The following is an 18,515-nucleotide window of genomic DNA, read 5'->3' as shown; positions in this document are numbered from 1 at the left end:
AATCTCCCTCATATATAAGCCTAAGCACCAACGCTGGCAAACGTTTGCCACATAATAAGCTAAAATATTCAACTCAAAATATTTTTTGTTTAAATATGTTTTTTCATATAAAACAATGATCTTGTTTAAAGGTTTATATGATACAATTTGTATCAACAAAGAGAGGTGTCATCACTGGAAATTCTGCTACTGAAGCAGGAGCTTTAGCTTTACAAACAGTTCCTCAGGCATTAAAATAACCCCACTGGTGGAAAAAAGTATGAAAATAGCATTTAAAAATTTCAACCAAGGCAGCTCAAAGTGAGTTAAATTAGGAATAAACAGCTTAAAAAATAGGTTCAAAGGACAATACGTTGCTTTTTGAGTAATTCTTGCTAGTTGGAGGGTCAAACTGAGTTCTGCAAAATCATGAAATGCATTTTTTAGCATTAAAAAACAATAATCATAAAAATTAATGAAAATATACTGGAAAAACTACAGAACGTAGCCTGTTGTTATTGTTGTAGTTATTTCAAATATGACGGTCAGAAATGAATTAACCAAAATTACTATTACACGTATTTTTGTACCTTTTCCCTTACCAATCCACTGTGTTTTAATTTAACCAGTGAGATTATCAATGCCCCTGAGAATATATAGGTTATTCCACTGTTTTGTACGATTAAATTTCCAGAAACACACTTTTGTTTTAATTCAAGAAGGTGTTTTCCAAACTCTTGCCAGTCTGTTTGCCATCTTTTACTGCTAAGTTGTGGATGTCCGCAGGTACCACACCCTGTCTGAGGAACAGAAACCCTCTCTAGTGGTGACATCACCAACAAAGGAGACCCTGTGTCTCATTCACACACAATAAAGGTAATAAATTAACATATTTTAAATTAAAATAATACCAACAATCTTTCGCTCCACCTAACATTTCGGGCTACTGTGCTCTCAGCCGCCCCCTTGATACAAATTCATTGATACGGTTTATAGATGGATAAGAATAGTGTTTGTTTAAAAAAAATAAAATAAAAAATCAGTACTGAAAGCTGATGCAGTCAGCTGACAGGGCGATCCTAGCAGAGGAAATAGCTCTAATTCAAAAGTGAACAACAGCTTGGGGTTTTCAAGTGGAGTTTTTGCTATCGTCTTTTGTGGGTGCCATTCGAGTTTCACTTCCTTATGGGGGGAAATCCACAAAAACTCACAACAACCGATCTGCCACCTGTCCTCTCAGAAAGGAACCATTGATCTGTTTGTTGAGCAAAAAATACAGTAGGAATGTATTACCAGAGTGGCAGAAAAAAATTAGGATTCACTATCTCCTTTTCCGTCCTCCATGTTGTCGTCTCTGTAACTGAAAAACTAATATTTCAGTCCACAAATTTAAACTATACCCTGATATGATTGCCAAAAAAAGAAAAACAATGCAACAATAACAAAAAGTGCCGAAGAACTTAATAAAACTATGCAAATAACTTAAAATTTAACAAATAAATTAATTTCAAATGAAGAACACTGTCACCCTTGAAACACATTAAAAGCCTCCCAAAGTACAGCAGCATCTCGACTCGCAACCAAAAATAGAGAAAACATGCAAAGTAAACCCCCAAACCTTTCCTTGTTTTAAGTGCTGAACTTGCAGGCATATTTAGAGAAAAATATGGCAAATTTGGGATTTCCCTTTACAAAAATTACCATTATTGTTAAACAAGATGACATCCCTGCAAAGGCAATAAGCAGTCTTGAATGGTGTGCTTTTAGTTTTGTGTATGTCCAACCTGACTTTTTCTGCAAAAGTGAGTCAAGTGAAGATTTAACTTCACTTTTTTGTCTGTAGTCAAGAACTGTGCTGCGATTTCTCCATCAAAATTGCAGCTGCAAGCTCCTGAGCATCCGTCACATGAGGGTTCCTGGTCATCACCATCCTCACCAAATCCGGTGGGAAGATGCCGCACAAGTTAGCAAACACTCTCTCCCTCAGGTCCTGGTATCGACCCAAGGCTGGAGGCTCCTGGTGCTGAGGAGCTGGAGGCAGGTGATTCTTGTGGGTAGCAATGGATGGAAGAGGCTGCTGTGGTGGAAGACTTGCTGCTGAAAGGCTATGAGGTGGGGAAAGAGCTTGCTGGCTCCAAGGAGAACACCAAGACTTTCCGTGAACTTGTGGGAGATTCTTGTGGGAAAACAGATCATAGCAAGTGTTTGGGGTTGTCTGATAGTTGGTGGCCCAGTTTATCTGATGCTGCGGTTTTTGGTTTAGTCCAGAGTAGTTTCTTCTAGCCTGAAGTGGTGACCCCTCATACACTCTGGAGTCCTGAAGCCCACCTTCCTGCCAAAGGGAGCCTATCAGATTGCGACCGAAGGGGGAGCTCTGAGGCTGGGAGTAAGTGGTGGAAGGTAGGGTTGGGTGTGGTGGACGAGGTGGTAAATCCCCAACAAAATTGCTCAGCAGCGGGTGCTGACGCTGGGGTGGGATGTAGGAAGAAGTGGTCTTGAAGGGACGTGGAGATGCATGAGAAGGAACAGATAATGGAGGGTCCTCCATGCCAAAGCCATGGTGTCTGCGCAGTCCTGGAGGAACGGAGTAACCACAGGGAGAGTGCTGGGTTAATCCATGGGAAGCGAGGCTTGGAAGCTGGGCATACTGTCCAGAGTAGTGGTGATTGTGGTGAGGATGGTGGTGGTGGCACTTGGGGCTATCGTCCAGCATGGGGTCTGGGGAGAAAGAGTCGGAGCTGACGCTTCCCTCACTGCTACAGTCTGAAAGCAGCGAACCTGCTCGCAGATCAGCCGGTAAAAAGTATTCAGGAGTCTGAGGAACCAGGAGGCTAAGGCTTGAATAGGTCTTCACCAAAGACCGGTAGCCTACCTCTGGAGACTCACATCTGTGGTAGGACTCAGCCTGGATCAGTCCTGAACCTCCAGCAGTCCTGAAGCTGCTTCCACTGCCTCCCCCAGGAAGTTTGCAGTGATCCAGATGTCCAGATGATGACGGGGGTCCACCGGGAGCAGGATGACCCACAATGCTGCTGCTACAGCTGCTACTGCCACTGCTGCCGCTTCCCCTCCGGCCTTCAGCTTTGGAATGGATCCGAAGTCTGTCCTCCATGAGATCATTGAAGGCTCTCCGAGGACTCTGATAAAGCTGTTTGTTTCCAATGCTCCGGCTTGGCTCAGTCTCAACCATTTCTTCTGATTTATCATTTTGGCTCTTTATCATCAGGGCGTTTTCCAACAAGCCTCTGGAGGAAACTGATGAAGTTTTGACACTGGCACGGAGTTCATCGGCCACAGATCGCTGGGGTTTGCTGCCTCTTTCAGGGTGGTAGAACTTACACTTGTGACCGTATGTGCACTTTTTCCCTAATGGAGGATGAAAAAACATTTCTAATAATTAATGTGATTGAATTAAACTTGTTGCTAACATCTTGGCTAGTGAAAAGTATATGTATATTTTCTGTCAACTTTATTAGCTCCAGATCAGCAACACTCTCTAACAAAGAGCTGCATAACATACTTTGGCATCATTGTCTACTAACCATAAGGGCATGGTTGCTTCCGGTGCTCAGGAACAACAGGCCTCTTCCTTAGAAAGTTCTCCAGACTCGGTCCGTGGCGTCCCAGTGGGTCATCTGGTGGCATGAATCTAAATACAGAGTTTCAAGATGAAAATTTGATCCAGTCTGTCATTGCTTGTCTTTGTTTTGTCCAGTTTTGCTGACGACTCAACAACTCTGACAACTTCAACAGAGACTACATCAAGGATGGTCTGTAGTGGCTTTGTATTTTCCATATTTTGCAGGGACAACAGCTTTATTACACGTAACAAGCTGATCTTTTTAGAGGAAAACTAATGTTAGGTGCATATTTGGCATTCAAGAACAATCCTGTGCCAACAGATCAGTTGAGCAATACTAGAAGCAGCTCATACACTGGAGAAGATAGTATCTATTATGATGTTTTCAGAGGTGATTTGATCAGTGCTGCAAAAGTGAAGACAGACCTCAAAATATTCCCCTGCAAAATGATATTATGCAAACTTTAAAGGGACGTAGGATTGGTTTTAGAATCTTTTACATAAGCTCTTTTGTGATTGTGGCACCCAGTGGACATTGCAGACATTTTTTTTCTTGAACACAAATGTTTTATTGTAATAGCTGATGCACACCAACAAAGCCTTCATCTTTGATCTGTGAACATTTTTCTGTGCACACATTGATTTTGTAAAACATGACAGCAAAAACGCATTAAATCAGTTTTCAATTTGAATTTTCTTCCTTTACTTGTTTGGAATGAGCTTCTTACTTGTCATTCACAAATGAGTACATCAGCAGGCGTTCGTCTATGAACTTCTTCCACTCTGGCTTTTCATTGGCCAGATCCCGGTAGTTGTCATTGGATACGATTATGCCATCCGACTCGTAGGCCAGTTTCACAATGAATCTGTCATCGTAACAAACCACACGGCGTCCCTGAACACGACGAGATGGAGTGAAAACCAGGATCTTCTCTTTCTCAAGTCGCCGGAGGATCTCTTGGTCTGAACGAAGAGAGGAGATACAGTTAAAAGTTTAGAAATCATGAAATTTTCAATTGAAGAATGAAAAAAATCCCTCCCAAACCAGGGAATTTAAGTGCATCCTTTTGGTTGTTGACAGTGTCTCTTCACTGTGTCTTCAGCAGTTAAAGCTGCTGTAGCTGTTACCTGTGATAAGAGCATCAGGTCGTGACTGCTCCTTCCTCCAGGCGGGAACAAAAACTGTGATGTCCTGGTGACCTCGCTCCAAGAACCAATCAACTGCCAGCTGGATGCCTTGGCAGGAGAACACTTCCTTGTTTCCATGACTGCATGAGCAGAAGGAAACGCAGAGGGCACGCTCAGTGATGCAATAATCAGTAATACTGAGCATGTATTTTGAACCATGATCAGCCAACAAACATAGAAACACTTATTATCTAGGAGTAAAGGTGTTCCATGTGAATATATCTCCAATTTATATTTCCAATAAATGTGTCTATTAGATTTCAGTAGCTATTTTCTACATATAAAATGTATATTTTTGCCATATTCTGTCAATTCCTCAAAAGACATGTTCTATTAAGTGCAACTGTTGCTGAAACTGACAGTTGTGCAATGATGAGATGATAATAAAGCAACAAATACCTCAGCAGGCCTGCAAACGCTACACCTAAAGATCCTCTGTAGCAGTTCACACAAAGTCGAATACATATACTTTTAGTATTTGAACCTTTTAGCTTTATATTGTTGACTTTTGTGGACTTTTTTCCACATGGATGAGTGGCTTAAAATGATAAACTCTGCATTTTTATTGTAATTATGCTCATAGCTAACCAGCAAATACGAGAAATAGTTTAGGATCACTATTATTGCACTTTTTGTGTGTATTTTAGTAGATTTTGGGGTTTTTTTAACCTTTTTTTTTTACCTTATTTATCTGATTTTGTGGTAGTGGTCACTTTACTCTTTTCACTTTCGACTGTGACAAAAGAATTCCCCTTAGGGATCAATAAAATATTTCAAATTCTCTTTTGTTCTGTTCTATTCTAACCCAAAGACAGTCTCAGTAAGCTGAAGAAAATTTTAGGATATCTGCACAAAACATCCAACATCACAGTGGATTACTTCTTTGCTCAGTTTAATTTGTTTTCCATTTGTTATATTTATAAGGCTATTTGTCATTTTCCTAGTTTTTTTTTTTTTTACACCACCATATCTGTCAAAATCAGCAAAATTTATTCAACACAAATGTTTTTTTGGAGAAAAACTGGGTTCTTATAAACACACATATGGTTAAACTACATCACAATAAAGCAGTTTTACTTTTAACCTTTCAAATATTTCTGTATAATAGTGAGTCCGCTGAAAACATTGAATGCTTGCAGCACACAGCCAGTGATTCTGCATAATGTCATATAAACATATGTTTGCTAACCAAGGTGATTTTGTCACAAGATAATTAGTATTTTCTTTTCTCTACAACAATGGATTTTATTTATTAACAGGCTGTGTACCGCAGGCTTTTAAGGTTGTTGGAATGAAAGCCTACTCTGGGTCCTGGTGTTCTAGTAGACTCATATCCAACCTCACTTTCATTTGTAAAATTCTTGAAAGGTTGAAAGCCAATAAGCCAGTTATGTGACCATCTGCACAGAAATGGTTTGTCTGAAGTGTTTCAGTCAGGATTTAGAAGCATTGTACAGAAACAGACCTGGGGAAAATCTCCAGTAATTTTATATCCTCAGAGAGTGGACTAGTTTTTGCACTTGTTCTACTAGATCTTGCTCAAAGTGAAGCAACTCTGGACTGTTGGGTTCTCAGTTTAAAATTCGTACATCTTCATCTGACTATATAAAGTGTTATGGGATGATGTATGTTGTGAACTGGTGTAAATAATAATGAACTGAATCATGTAAAATGTAGCTACATAAGTTTCTGGCTTCTGTTCCTCACCTCATGGCTACGTTGCTTCCATCCACAACAACAGGACGAAGGTTTTCTTTGTCTTCCAGCAGCTTGGACGGACACGGCAGCCGGCAGGAGTCTAGAGGGGAGTCGGAGGAGGAAGAGCAGGCCAAAGAGGATGACAAAGATGAGGAGGGAGACTGGGAGACAGTTGGACCTCCAGGCTGCTCCATCTCTGTCTTGGTTCCCAGTTTGACTAGCTCTCCCAGTACGTCATTGATGAGTGCGTCGGGGCCCAGTTTCCTAAGAACCAGCATCACAAGGTCCTCAGAGTAGCCGAGCTTGAGAGCAAACTCCACTTTGGTACGGTAGTCAGTGGCGGGGTCAGTGGGGGCTAATGGTTGTGACTGTAGAGGGTCTCCAGAGGGCTGGTTTGGTGCTAGGTCCAGCCTGGAGGACTCCCTGTGGTGGAGGTCTTTAGATTCAGACTGGAGCCGTTCATCTTCACTGTCAGAGATGGCACTCTCCTCAGAAAGGTTGCTGCAACTGCTGCTGCTGCTGTAGCTTGAATGGGTGCTAAAACTTGTGCTGGTGCTGCCAATACTGTTGCTGCTGCTGCTCGGTGCACCAGCTGTGGCCTGGAGGACTCCTATATTCCCAGCACCCGTCGCAAAGCTTGGGCCGGCCTGCCGCTCAGCACCTTCCACATGGAGGTAGTCCAGATCCAGCCCCAGACTGAGGATGTGGCCTGTCCCATCCTCCAGATGGTCCTTCAGGCCCATGAAGCCGTCTCATACATCCAGCTCCACCCCCTCCGTCACCTCCCTGGCACCGGACCGACCCCACCGTTACTGCCGATTCGTAACTGCTCACCAACTGGTCCTGGGAGTGAAGCTTGAAGGAAACACAAGAAGCAACCTGTTATATTCCTGAGGACTCTGTGGAAATTGACAGATTCATTTGAACTGTAAATATGCAGGAAGGGGTTGGGCACAGACAGATTCCACAACCTGTGAGACTTAATCAGTTACATATAGTATTGAAAGGTGATGTAAATCTGGAGTATATAAACATGCTAGTTAAACATTTTTGAACGCTATCTGAAGCTGGTCTGCCTCGCACTGTCATCGGAGCTCAGCTACGTCCAAAAGTATTCAGTTTAAGCTGAAAAAATCTGCCCAATCAACATGAAAAATCCTCTTTCTCTGCTTCTCCCTGCCATAATAAAGCGAATCCTGAAAACTTTGCAGATGACCTCCTCTTCAGCAAAGCAAAAAGTAGCATCATCACTTTCCTTTACTTGGAAGGTTTCATGACAAAGTGTTTCTGCTCCACCTGATCAGCCTATTGAGATGCCACTGTAGAACTCAGACACAAAGAAAGCTTCCTTACATCATGTCTCAAATATAAAATCTCGTGACGGTACATGTTTCATGAGGAACACATTAAAGCTTTTAAGAGGCAAATAGGCAAGTTGAAAGCTGCAACCTCCTTTACCTGCTCATCTATCTGCACTGCTTTGCATTTTAGCAGTGATGGGCGCTGCTGTCAAAAAAACATAAATTAGACGAAGAAAAAGATAAACGTGAGCTAGTCCTGCCAAAAGCTATTACCCTGCAAATGAACTTGACAGAATTCTGGCATCTGAAATCAAAATTCATTGCTTTGTATTTTTTGAAAAGGCCTACAACTAATAATAATGACACAAGGATAAAACAAAACACCACTGCATGCAAATATCTTATTGCTCACATGCTTTAAAACCATAAAATTAATCAATGATGGCTTGTTTGACTGATGTAAGTTCAACGGACTGACTCTTTGATTACTTTGCATGTACTGACTTCTCAATACATGTACAGATGGATCTGACAACGCTTGTTGCGCATGTTCTGATGCCCTGCCTCCAAGCTAAAACACAAACCAGGTCACATTCTCCTTACATTGGCAAAGATCCATGAGTAAGTACAAAGACCGACAAAGCCCGATGAGGCATTGATTGCCTACATATTGTATCATAATGCAATATCTCTATTGTCAGCTGTGGCATAAACGCTAAGCGTGTGTTATTGATTGATAGAGGAGGGTTTTACATGACTAAAAATAAAAGTTGTGTGACTGAAAGTATAGCCTTAGGCCCTCTGATTTTAAAACTAAAGGACTGAGCAGATCTTATCTTTCATGGGTATTTCTCTACTTACATAAAATCTGTGCAACATAGATAATAATTAGTGCAATTTAAATACTATTTCCATTCATGAAAGAATCTGTAAAATACCAGTGACGTGCAATAACTTTATTTTCTATAATCAGCACTTGTGCATATCTTGTTTTATTTAGTATTTTTTTATGTTTATGCTACATTTTGAAGATGTTTTCTGCTGTAACATGGCAAATTTTCCCGCTGTGGGATTAATAAAGACTTAGCGTAGCTTCGTTTAGCTTTTCTTAGCTTATCTTCAGCAGAACGATAGCATCCAAAGAAAGTTATTTGTAACTTGTCACACATAAATCTAACCAATAGTTCCACACACTGTGCCTCCTCATGAAAATCTAACTTAGTGCAAATGAAACTAACAGATCAAAGTAATTTGGAGATATACAAATGTGCAAGGATGACCATATCAAAATAGAGCTGTCTAGTTGCACCTCATTATTCTTCTACATAAGGAAAAATACACTCTAGCCTGTTTGTATTTCTTTAAACCAATCCCAACTGTTAACCTGGCAATAGCCAGATTAATAATTGTGTAGTACTTGATAGTACTCCACAATATCAATCTGGGACCGCTCGATGTAAATCTGTTCGGAGGAAAAAGGCACGGATTGGACAATGCAACAGTATGTCCCGCCTCTGACAGGTCTGTTTTTAGCCAGTCGCAGGATCTTCACAACGAGCGGAGCCAATTGGTAGATTAAACTCTTACCAAAACCCGTAGGTAAAAAAGCACAAACATCTTTACCATCCAGAAATGCGCAAAGCGCCTCTCGTTGTTCTTCCTTCAAAGAAGCAATAGGAGATTCAGCTAAAACTGACTTAATAGCAGCATCTATACGATCGTTGTCCTCGGTTGCCGTGTTTGTTTTGATCTACTGGTGCTTGGTGTCGTCTTCACACCCGGATATCCCGCCCCACACACGAATACTGCTGCGTGATTGGCCCGTGCCAACTTGGCTCTGTACGAACAGTGAATGTGGGAGCGGAGCAAGATGGTTTCTTGAGAGATTTGTGAACTCACAAATATCGCGAGAAATCAACTTGCTGGCAAGGTTACCCAACTGTATTTGGCGAAGCTAAGTGAATGGTGCCCCTATCAAAATAGCAACAGAAAAAGTTGCTTTGGTCGAATATTTGCATGCAGTGAGTTGAGAACTGTCATTAAAACAGCCGTTTAGCTAAAAAAAAAAACTAAAAAAAAAACTAGTAGGGCCTCCTTACTGCATGACCAAAAATCCTCTGCAAAACAGGAATTGAGCGGTAAGTTGGCAACCATTAGGTTGTTCTTGTAATGTAGAGTCAGTAAAGGGGATTCTAAGAACAATAGCACTTAGATAGCAGAACAGGATGTGAAAGACACATGAAATGTGATCCCAGTTGCAAGCTTATACCTGTAATTTACTTCAGGTGAGTCAGAGATACTGTGTGAAACCTTGAGTATGCTCCATTTTGCTCCTTTGAAATCTGCTAAAACATATGAAGGGTGGATCTGACTGAGAACTCAAGGGTGAATACGCACTGTGACCTAGAAGTGGCGTGTCAATCACCCTTAAACATTCTCTGGTTTATTGTCTATTTTCCTGAAAATGGGAGCATCATTTACAGATTGAACAGTGTGCTGAATTCAAAGAGTTGTGAAACTAGTGATTAAGAGCATAAACTCATTGGAATTTTTTTTTTTTTACTGAGGTAGCAAATCAAGAAAAAAAAGCAGCTTTATTTTCTAATAGATGTCTATACAATCTGGCTTCTTTTAGAGCCGCCCCCTGCTGGCCACTAGAAACATGCAGGTTTCAACTCGCTTTCATTCCTGCAGGTCACTTTTCAAACCCTACATTCAGTTTTTTTACACACAGTTTATGGTATAAAAACAGATTTCTGGGCAGTGTTAGTTACCTCCGCCAAGGAGGTTATGCGATCGGGTCCGTTTATTTATTTGTCTGTCTGTGTGCGTGTCTGTGGACAGGATTTCTCAGAAACTACTTGTCGGATCTTCATGAAATTTTCACCAGAGGTGGATCTTGGCCCAGGGAAGACTCCATTCAAATTTTGTGTTGATCCGGTTAAGGATCTGGATTCTGGATCCAGATTTAGATTTTCCAACTTCGTATCATCTTCCCTTGGCGGAGGTCAGAAATCTCAGATTGCTCTTGTTTTAAATGTGCTGAAAGGGAAGCTATCAACCAAATATGAGGATTAATTGTTGATATTTCAGATTCTAAAGTGGCCATTTTTTAAGATTAAACTAGACGTCTTTCCCTAGAAATCACTTCTTATGACTATTCACTTATAACTTTAACGAAAACACAAGAACAAATCATAGCCCTGATGCCAAACAGCCAATATTATGCATTCACAAAGCCTCAGCACCTGCACCACCTACAGTGAAAGTAACAGGCAACAAAAGGGGGAGCTTTGACCTGTAAATAAACACACAGGAATGTGTTCTATATAGGAAAGATAATGTTCAGTTTAGCTAAATTTAGACGCTTTTTTTTTCTCCAGGAAAATAATGTAATATACGCCATAATGTATTTGAAGATCATTTACAAAAGCATCCAACAGTGAGTCTCTAACTTCATGATATTGTACTAAATGTACAGTTTGTCAGCCAGCATGCAGAGTCCACAGCAGCTTAATGCTAGAGAACCATTCTTGTGCTCCTTTTAAAGGTCAGTACAATTTGCTATTTTTTACTGTCAGATGTGCGAATACAACACTGTCATCAGCATAAGGTTTTATGAGGCCTCCATGAAGGATTCTCGGTTCCCCCTCCCACCGATGGTCTTTAAAGGCTCAGTTTCTCCTCTACATGCGGCCGGCTGGCTCTGCGGGTGTCCACGGATTGGTTGAAACAAATAGAGGTCTGTTGTGATGGTAAATTGCTTAGTGACCCCCTTAAAAAAACAATATGTATTCTTTTGCTCCCATTTCTTCTGCATGTAAAGGACACACGTGCATAAAATGCACACACTGAAATAACCAAAGTTTAGATTCCTTTGAAGATTCTTCTTCTTGGATCCTGTTAGTTTGATGCATAAATTTCCCCCTCAATGCAACATCAGACCAGATTATCAAAAACAAAGACAATATGCAGGTCTTTCTCTGCTCGTGCTTTTGGTAAACAGGAACACCTCACCTTCAGAGAGGGATTTACACAAAGGAACTGACAGTTACAGATCAGTCATATGAAACTGGTAGAAACACAGCACCGGTGATGACTGGTATGATGTGGACAGAGGAGCTGCTATGGTTGATTCTGACGCCCACCACAAACAAATATCAGTGTCAGAGTGTTTGTTTATCTGTGGAAATACCCACGCAGGGTACTTCCAGATCTTCAAACTGTTCCGAGGCCTGTGAGAAAGACAGTCGAATGCCTCAGTTATATTTAAATAACTGGATCACTTTCTTGAACTTTGGCTTCTAAAAAGGCTTCAGTCAAACAAAAGTGCTTCTAAGCAACTGCAGCAATGTAAACAAAGCCTCAGAAAGGACAAAAATTCACTGTCCCTTCAAATTTTGCAACTTAGCCTCACTTTAAATTAGGATTAGCCTAGTTTCTGAGCATAAAATAGCTTCAAACGCATTTGAAAGCTCCAAAGTAGATTTATTTTAATTCACCTGTCTCTGCAAACTGATTCAAAAGAATCCATTCTGGACGCCATATACATGCATAAGTGTGGTTATATTTCAGCTGTAATGAGGAATCTCTGGGATCGCAGGGTAAAGCACCGGAAAGTGGGGGCCTCCTAATGTCCCGACCCCCGACGTCTAAGCTGCCGCGCCACTGTTTGTCATCCTGAATGCCACAAGAGAGCCAGAATAATTTAGTCCGCCGGCAACAAAAGGGGGCACAAAGGGAAGGAGCGAGAGTGAGTTTGTGTGTATCGGGGGCTTGTGGGGGAAGAAGTGTGTCTGGCTTGCCGTCCTTCAACAATGCAGCTGCCACCCAATCTGTCCTCCTGTGACGGAGGCATTGTTCTCAGGGCCTGAGCAGCGTGCACAGACGGAGGCTGGGGGATTTTTAAACCGGCTCACCCCCACACATGCACATAAACATGCCTGGTAATGCAGCGGCTTCAGGCTGCCAGACGGAAGCTTTAGGACTCAGCAGAAATATGACGGTGACACAGCAAGTGGGGATGAACCCACTCATACTCTGATCTCTGCTGTTTGACTGGGTAGTCTGACTCTCACTTTGACTCTTAGTTTTAGAAAAATATATGCACATTCAGAAAAAATACAGATATTTCTGGGTGAATCAACACACTTTAAAAAAGAATTCCGATAAATAACAAAAAATCTTGTTTTGAAGAAACATAAAAAGTTGAAAAGTTCATCATTCTTAAACATATTTTAATTGTCCTTTAATTCTGAACTGTCATAACTGCAAAAAGCCCTTTACTCTAGTGAAATAATGCTGTTTTTCAGTATTTTGGCAGCAAATAATATCAAATTGTATAGTTGTTATTGATGTTGGAGTTGCAAAACATCACACAATTTTCACAGAACAAAGTATCTGGGAGAATGTAGAAGTACAATTATCTATAGATAATCTCTCTATCCATCTTTATCTTTAAGACCATGAAATGTTTTGTGAAAGATTAAATATTACTGTCAGCGTAATGAGCACTGCAGACACTAATGTTGAGATAATGTTCTATGAAACTGGCCAAAAAGACTACAGAAGTAGAAAAATCTATCCTGTTTAGACCTTCAAAATGAATTGTCCAGCATGAACCAGTCATTTTTTTGTTTTTCGTTTGCATTTGCATTAATCTACAGCTGCACACGAGGAATTTACAGACTTTTAGGTATTTTTGGAACACGACTTTGCTTAAATTCTGCCATGCTTGATTATCAGAACGACGAGACAGGCTTTAGGTTTCACATTCTGATATAAAATGCCACAGAAAGGCTTCCAGTTTGTGGTTTCTGCTGTTTTCTGCGCATGTAGACTGCAAAATCAGCTGCAGCAGAATGGAATTATAGTGTGGATTAAGTGTCTCAATTAACCTTTCCTGTATCAGTGATTTTTAATTAAGTACAGTGCAGGAGTTCAAGGTATGCTGTCAGATTGAGTGATGTGCAGTGAGCAACTCTTTGGTTTGGAATCTGTTCATTTCAAATTAATTCAGACTTGTAGGTTGAATCACATTTTGATAATATATAAAGATTTTTGGATTTTAATAATGTAGAAGGATAAAAAACAGTCTTTTAATATAAAGGAAAATGTACACCAACTGAATTCTGTGAGACTGTAATCGATAGAAAGAGCCTGAGGGGGAAATGAGACTTTGCCAGTATTGTAAAGAAATTCCTTTACTTTTCTCTGCAGGGACGACAAACTGAGATCTTTTTTAAATAAGCAAATGATCTCTAGTAGTTTCTGAGTACGGGTTTGAACCACCACATATGTGTTTGGTGGTTGTCAGTCTGTCACAGTGAGCAGATGCTGCTGCCTCCACCTCGGTGACCCTCTGGCCGCCGCTGCCTCTGCACCGGGTGTCTCTGATGATCCAGGGTGAGTCCCCCTGGGGGTGTATGGAGGGATGAGCTCCCCTGAGGTCAGACCCTGACCAGTCCCTCAGGACCGCCCCACGGCTGCCATTTGCTGGCTGAAGAAGCCGGCAGTGAACCAGTCTGCCACACCAGCGACCGGCTGGAGGGGGGGGGACAAAGAGCGAGCAGGGAGCTAGGGGGTGGGGGCAAATATAAATATATATATATATACATACATATATATATGGGGTAGGGTGGGGGGCAACAGATGCCTGCTGAAGCCACAGGGGACCTCGCTGAAAGCATCCTCCTCCTCCAACCTCGACCCATCCTCTCTGCTGCAACTGGTGGTGCCCAGATTCACCCTCAGCGATACATATCAGCACTTTCCGTCTGTCTGTCCGTCTGTCTGTCTGTCTGTCTGCTGGGGATTCATCTGGAACTCACTTTCACCTCTGAAGGTTATATCTGGCTCTGCCTCCATGTTGCAAAAAGAAGAATTTCCTATGGGATTTATAAAGTTTTATCTTAACTTACACTGTAAAAAAAAATCAAAGTCATGTATTTTATGGATATTTTTTAGTATTTTTCAAAATACCAGTATAAATAAAACTACACCACTAAATTACAAATTGAAATGCCTGAATTACAAACCTGCAACTCATAACAGCCTTAAAGTTTAGACTTTTCCTGAAAGAAAATTACAACTTTTTTGATGCACATATATTTGTAAATGTACTTAAAGTACAGTAAATTTATCTCCATACAGGGATTATTTAAGGTTATTATGCATTTGCCACCAGAATTGATTCGCTGTGGTGACCCCTGAAGGGAAAAGCCGAAAGGAAAAGAAGAAGATGCATTTGGCACCAGACAGCCTCTTCTGGGGTCTGACAATTAAAGGAAACATGACCTCCAGAGTTTCTGAGATGTTTAAACAAATTCCTGAATCCTTTGGTGAAAATCATCAATGATCAGACTGACCTCAGATCACTTTGTTTAGCTAAATGCCATGAAGAGTGAGTTGTCATTTGTAAATGACAATGTTCATGATATTTTCTATAGTATATACTTTAATAGATGAAACTGTTCAATTTAACTTTAATGCTGTAAATATATTTCTAAAATTGGCAACAGTAACAGAAGTATTGTATTGCATCACAATTTGACAAAGATTTGTTGAAATGAGAGATACCTAGCATCAGTATCAAATAGCAAGAAAATTACAAAACTAAATTGGACACTTACATGCTTGATGTAAAACACTAAAAACACTAAAAACTTGCCATAAAACTTGGATTAAAAAATGAAAGCGAAACATTTTGAAAGTAAACAGACTGTTTAAGTAGATATGCAAATTTATATGTTCACAAATAATTTTTATCTTTATAGTTGATATCCTTTTAGTAGATGAAATTGTTGTTTTCAACTTTAGGAAACTTAATGTATTTCAAAAATTAAATACAATTTGTGACAATAACAGAAGAAGTATTGCTTCTATAATTTTAGGGAGATATATACAGTTCCAATATCAAATAGCAATAAAACTACAGACATTGAACAATAAAAACTTGCAACATAGAATAGTCATACAAATTTTTCAAAGGAAATTAATATTTTAAAATTTAAAAAAGACTTAAAATATAATTAATTTCATTTTTTCCATGCATTTAAATATCTTTTCATTAATCAAAGTCAAAAAATGCACACATTTCAAGTCTAGAAAATTTATTTTAATTTCTTGGAAATCGTTGTATTTTTACGTGATGATTGTTTATGTTTTTTGCTGATTTAATTTTTTAGAATTGTTTTAATTAATTTTTTAAACTATTTTATAATTTTGTTTTTGTTTTTTTGGGTGTATTTTTTATAGTGCTATTAAACCCACAGTCACGGGCCGTCATGTGAAGATTTAGTGGTAAAACTGGATTCACTAATCATCATTCACTTATTATTATTTACAATATTTTAACGGTTGGTTGGAGGAATTGAACCAGAGTGAAATGAAACCATTCAGCATGTTGGGAGGGAATCCCGAGGAATTCCCCAAGAATTTGTTGTTAAAAAAAGCACACAAATCATTTCACTTAATCTTGATTTCACTTGTAAACACCTTCTGTTCTGTATGCCTAAACCGAGGCCTTCCAACGTGAACATCACTCACACTTTTGTAGAAATTCACCTGTTTCAGTATTAATTTGATGAAGAATTTGTAACTTCCAGCATATAAAAGAATTTAAAACTTCAGCATCACACCACAAATACACACTGGTCCCATAACATTACCTTGTTTTCAGTTTTCTTTAGCATGCTAACTTTATGCTAACACAATCCAAAGAAAACACTTACCACACAGTTCCAAGAGAAACAGGAAGGCAGCAAAAACAGAGAAAAGGCAACACCTCCTACAATTTCTCTCCTGAAACGCTACCTTTGGTCATTTCAGCCACAAAGCTCAAATAAACTAAAAAGGGGAATTTCCCAATTATGGTGCTGGTAAAGTAAAACCCAGAAGTGTGCGAAAAGTCCTCTTTAAAGGGAAGAAAAAGCCAAATCTCAGTATCCACTAGAGAGATGGAGAAAGTAAAGCTGTCAATCCGAGTGGTGCTGAACAAAATGAGTTTCCTGGGTGAGTTAAGCAGCAGATCAACCCTTCAAGTCGTCCTTTTTGGTTGGAGTGCAGTGTCCTGGTTCAGAAGAGTGAGACTGACAACAGATGGAGTGTGAAGCATCAACCATCCCCTTTCTCGGTGGCCAATCACACGCAGGAGTCTGACCACAAACACGCACTTTTCCTGTCCTCACCACAGCTTGTTCTGTATACCAATCGCCCACCTCACCGCTAAGACATGGCAGGATAACTCCACCCCACAGACACACACAACTACACAAACACACACACGACACCAGCCCATCCGCCGGCTCGAGCCTTGAATGGACGAGAAGGCGTGAGTCGACAATAGTGGGGAGGGGGAACACAAAGGAGGGTCCTCGGCAGGCAGCTGCACACAGACACACCAGTGCTTAGGGCCATTACACACTAACACACACACACAAATACAGATACATGAAGAGAAAGAGCAAGTGGAAAAAGAACACACAGGACCCAGAATTGAGCTCTGTGGAACACCTGGCCCACTGGAGACGGCTGCCGCTTTGTTTCTTGGGGTGGGGGGAATGGCTTGACTCAAACAATGAGACAAATTATGTTAAAAGTAGTCCTGAAAATGGGTGTCAGGAGTGTGTGTGTGTGTGTGTGTGTGTGTGTGTGTGTGTGTGTGTGCGCGCGCGTATATGTGTCCAATGGAAAGTTAGCAGGTGGGGAAGAAAGAGGAGTTCATACTAACGAGGCAAAAAAAAGGAAAACTAGAGAGAGAAGGCGGAAAAAAGCAAGAGTAGGGTTTTATTGTGTAGCGCCTTTTTAAAGGGGTATTACTTTAAGGTTGGAAGAATGGCCGCCTGTCAGGACGGACTTAAACAGCTCCAGTTAGACAATCATTTCACCTTCATAAAGGAGGCGGTTTATTATTTTTACCAAATGCTGCCACAAAATGTGATTTTCCCTTTAGCAAAAAAAAAAGGAACAAGTGTGAATACATTCCAAAAGAAGCTGTCAAGGAATTGAATCCTTGTCAAACTAAGCACAGAACTAGGACAGAATTAAGTGAATGGAGCTCTGCTTTACTGAAGGGGATATTGTGATCTACTAGTTGAGACGACGACATTTCTTTGAGTTAATTGCTAATTGCTTTTGGTTTGGTCTGTCAACATGCTAACGGGCTAATTAGAGCTAAACACAAAGCACAGCTGAGGCTGATGAGGATACTGTAAGATTCACAACTATCAGGTCATAACCTAAGGTTAAGATAATTAAACAATTAAAATTGTTAATGTTGGTAACATAAAAAAATTGTGAGATCAATCAAAACTAGAACTGGATGACACAGCTGAAAATGTATCATATTCAAGGATTCAAGGTTGTTTTTGTCATGCCAGCACATGTATTAACATGAGGTGACACAAAATTAGTACTCGTTCCCAGTTGTAAGTCAAGTAAATAAATAAATAAAAATATGGGAAATTATAAGCAATAAATTCAATATAAAGAATTATTGTTCAGCAAAGAAAAGTTTAATTTAGAATTAACTACCTTAATTTCAATTAGCTACTTTATTTATCAAGGTACACAAGTAATAATTCAATGGAAAACACACACAATTAAATAAATGTACACACATAATTTTTTTAAAATGAGGATACAGGAAAAGATTCAACTTTAAAATCAATTTTAAGCTTCATGAATTGCAAAAAGAACATGCAAAGAATAAAAGAAATGGGAAAAAAATGAAAAGAAACTACTGAACTTAATAAATAAAATGTGGAAAA

At 40.0% G+C, this 18,515-nt stretch overlaps 1 protein-coding gene across 2 annotated transcripts; it reads right to left on the bottom strand.

Moving 5' to 3' along the window:
* Positions 1-1,662: 1,662 nt before the first annotated feature.
* LOC110962972 (probable ribonuclease ZC3H12C) lies at positions 1,663-16,954 on the bottom strand. Of its 2 annotated transcripts, XM_051959010.1 has the most exons (6): positions 16,479-16,954; positions 6,455-7,300; positions 4,688-4,827; positions 4,288-4,522; positions 3,522-3,628; positions 1,663-3,345 (listed from the first exon to the last, which is right to left on the bottom strand). In XM_051959010.1, exons 2-6 carry the CDS (start codon positions 7,186-7,188, stop codon positions 1,823-1,825), a joined length of 2,739 nt encoding a protein of 912 aa, XP_051814970.1. In that variant the 5' UTR covers positions 7,189-7,300; positions 16,479-16,954; the 3' UTR covers positions 1,663-1,822. The 2 variants fall into 2 exon arrangements, with proteins under 2 accessions (XP_051814970.1, XP_022066812.2); XM_022211120.2 differs by lacking the exon at positions 16,479-16,954 and having other exon boundaries at positions 6,455-8,464.
* Positions 16,955-18,515: the final 1,561 nt, after the last annotated feature.

This window comes from Acanthochromis polyacanthus, chromosome 14, assembly GCF_021347895.1.
Source record: "Acanthochromis polyacanthus isolate Apoly-LR-REF ecotype Palm Island chromosome 14, KAUST_Apoly_ChrSc, whole genome shotgun sequence".
NCBI lineage: Eukaryota > Metazoa > Chordata > Actinopteri > Pomacentridae > Acanthochromis > Acanthochromis polyacanthus.
The sequence above is the reverse complement of the archived record's forward strand: the minus strand, read 5'-3'. Positions and strand labels throughout refer to the sequence as shown.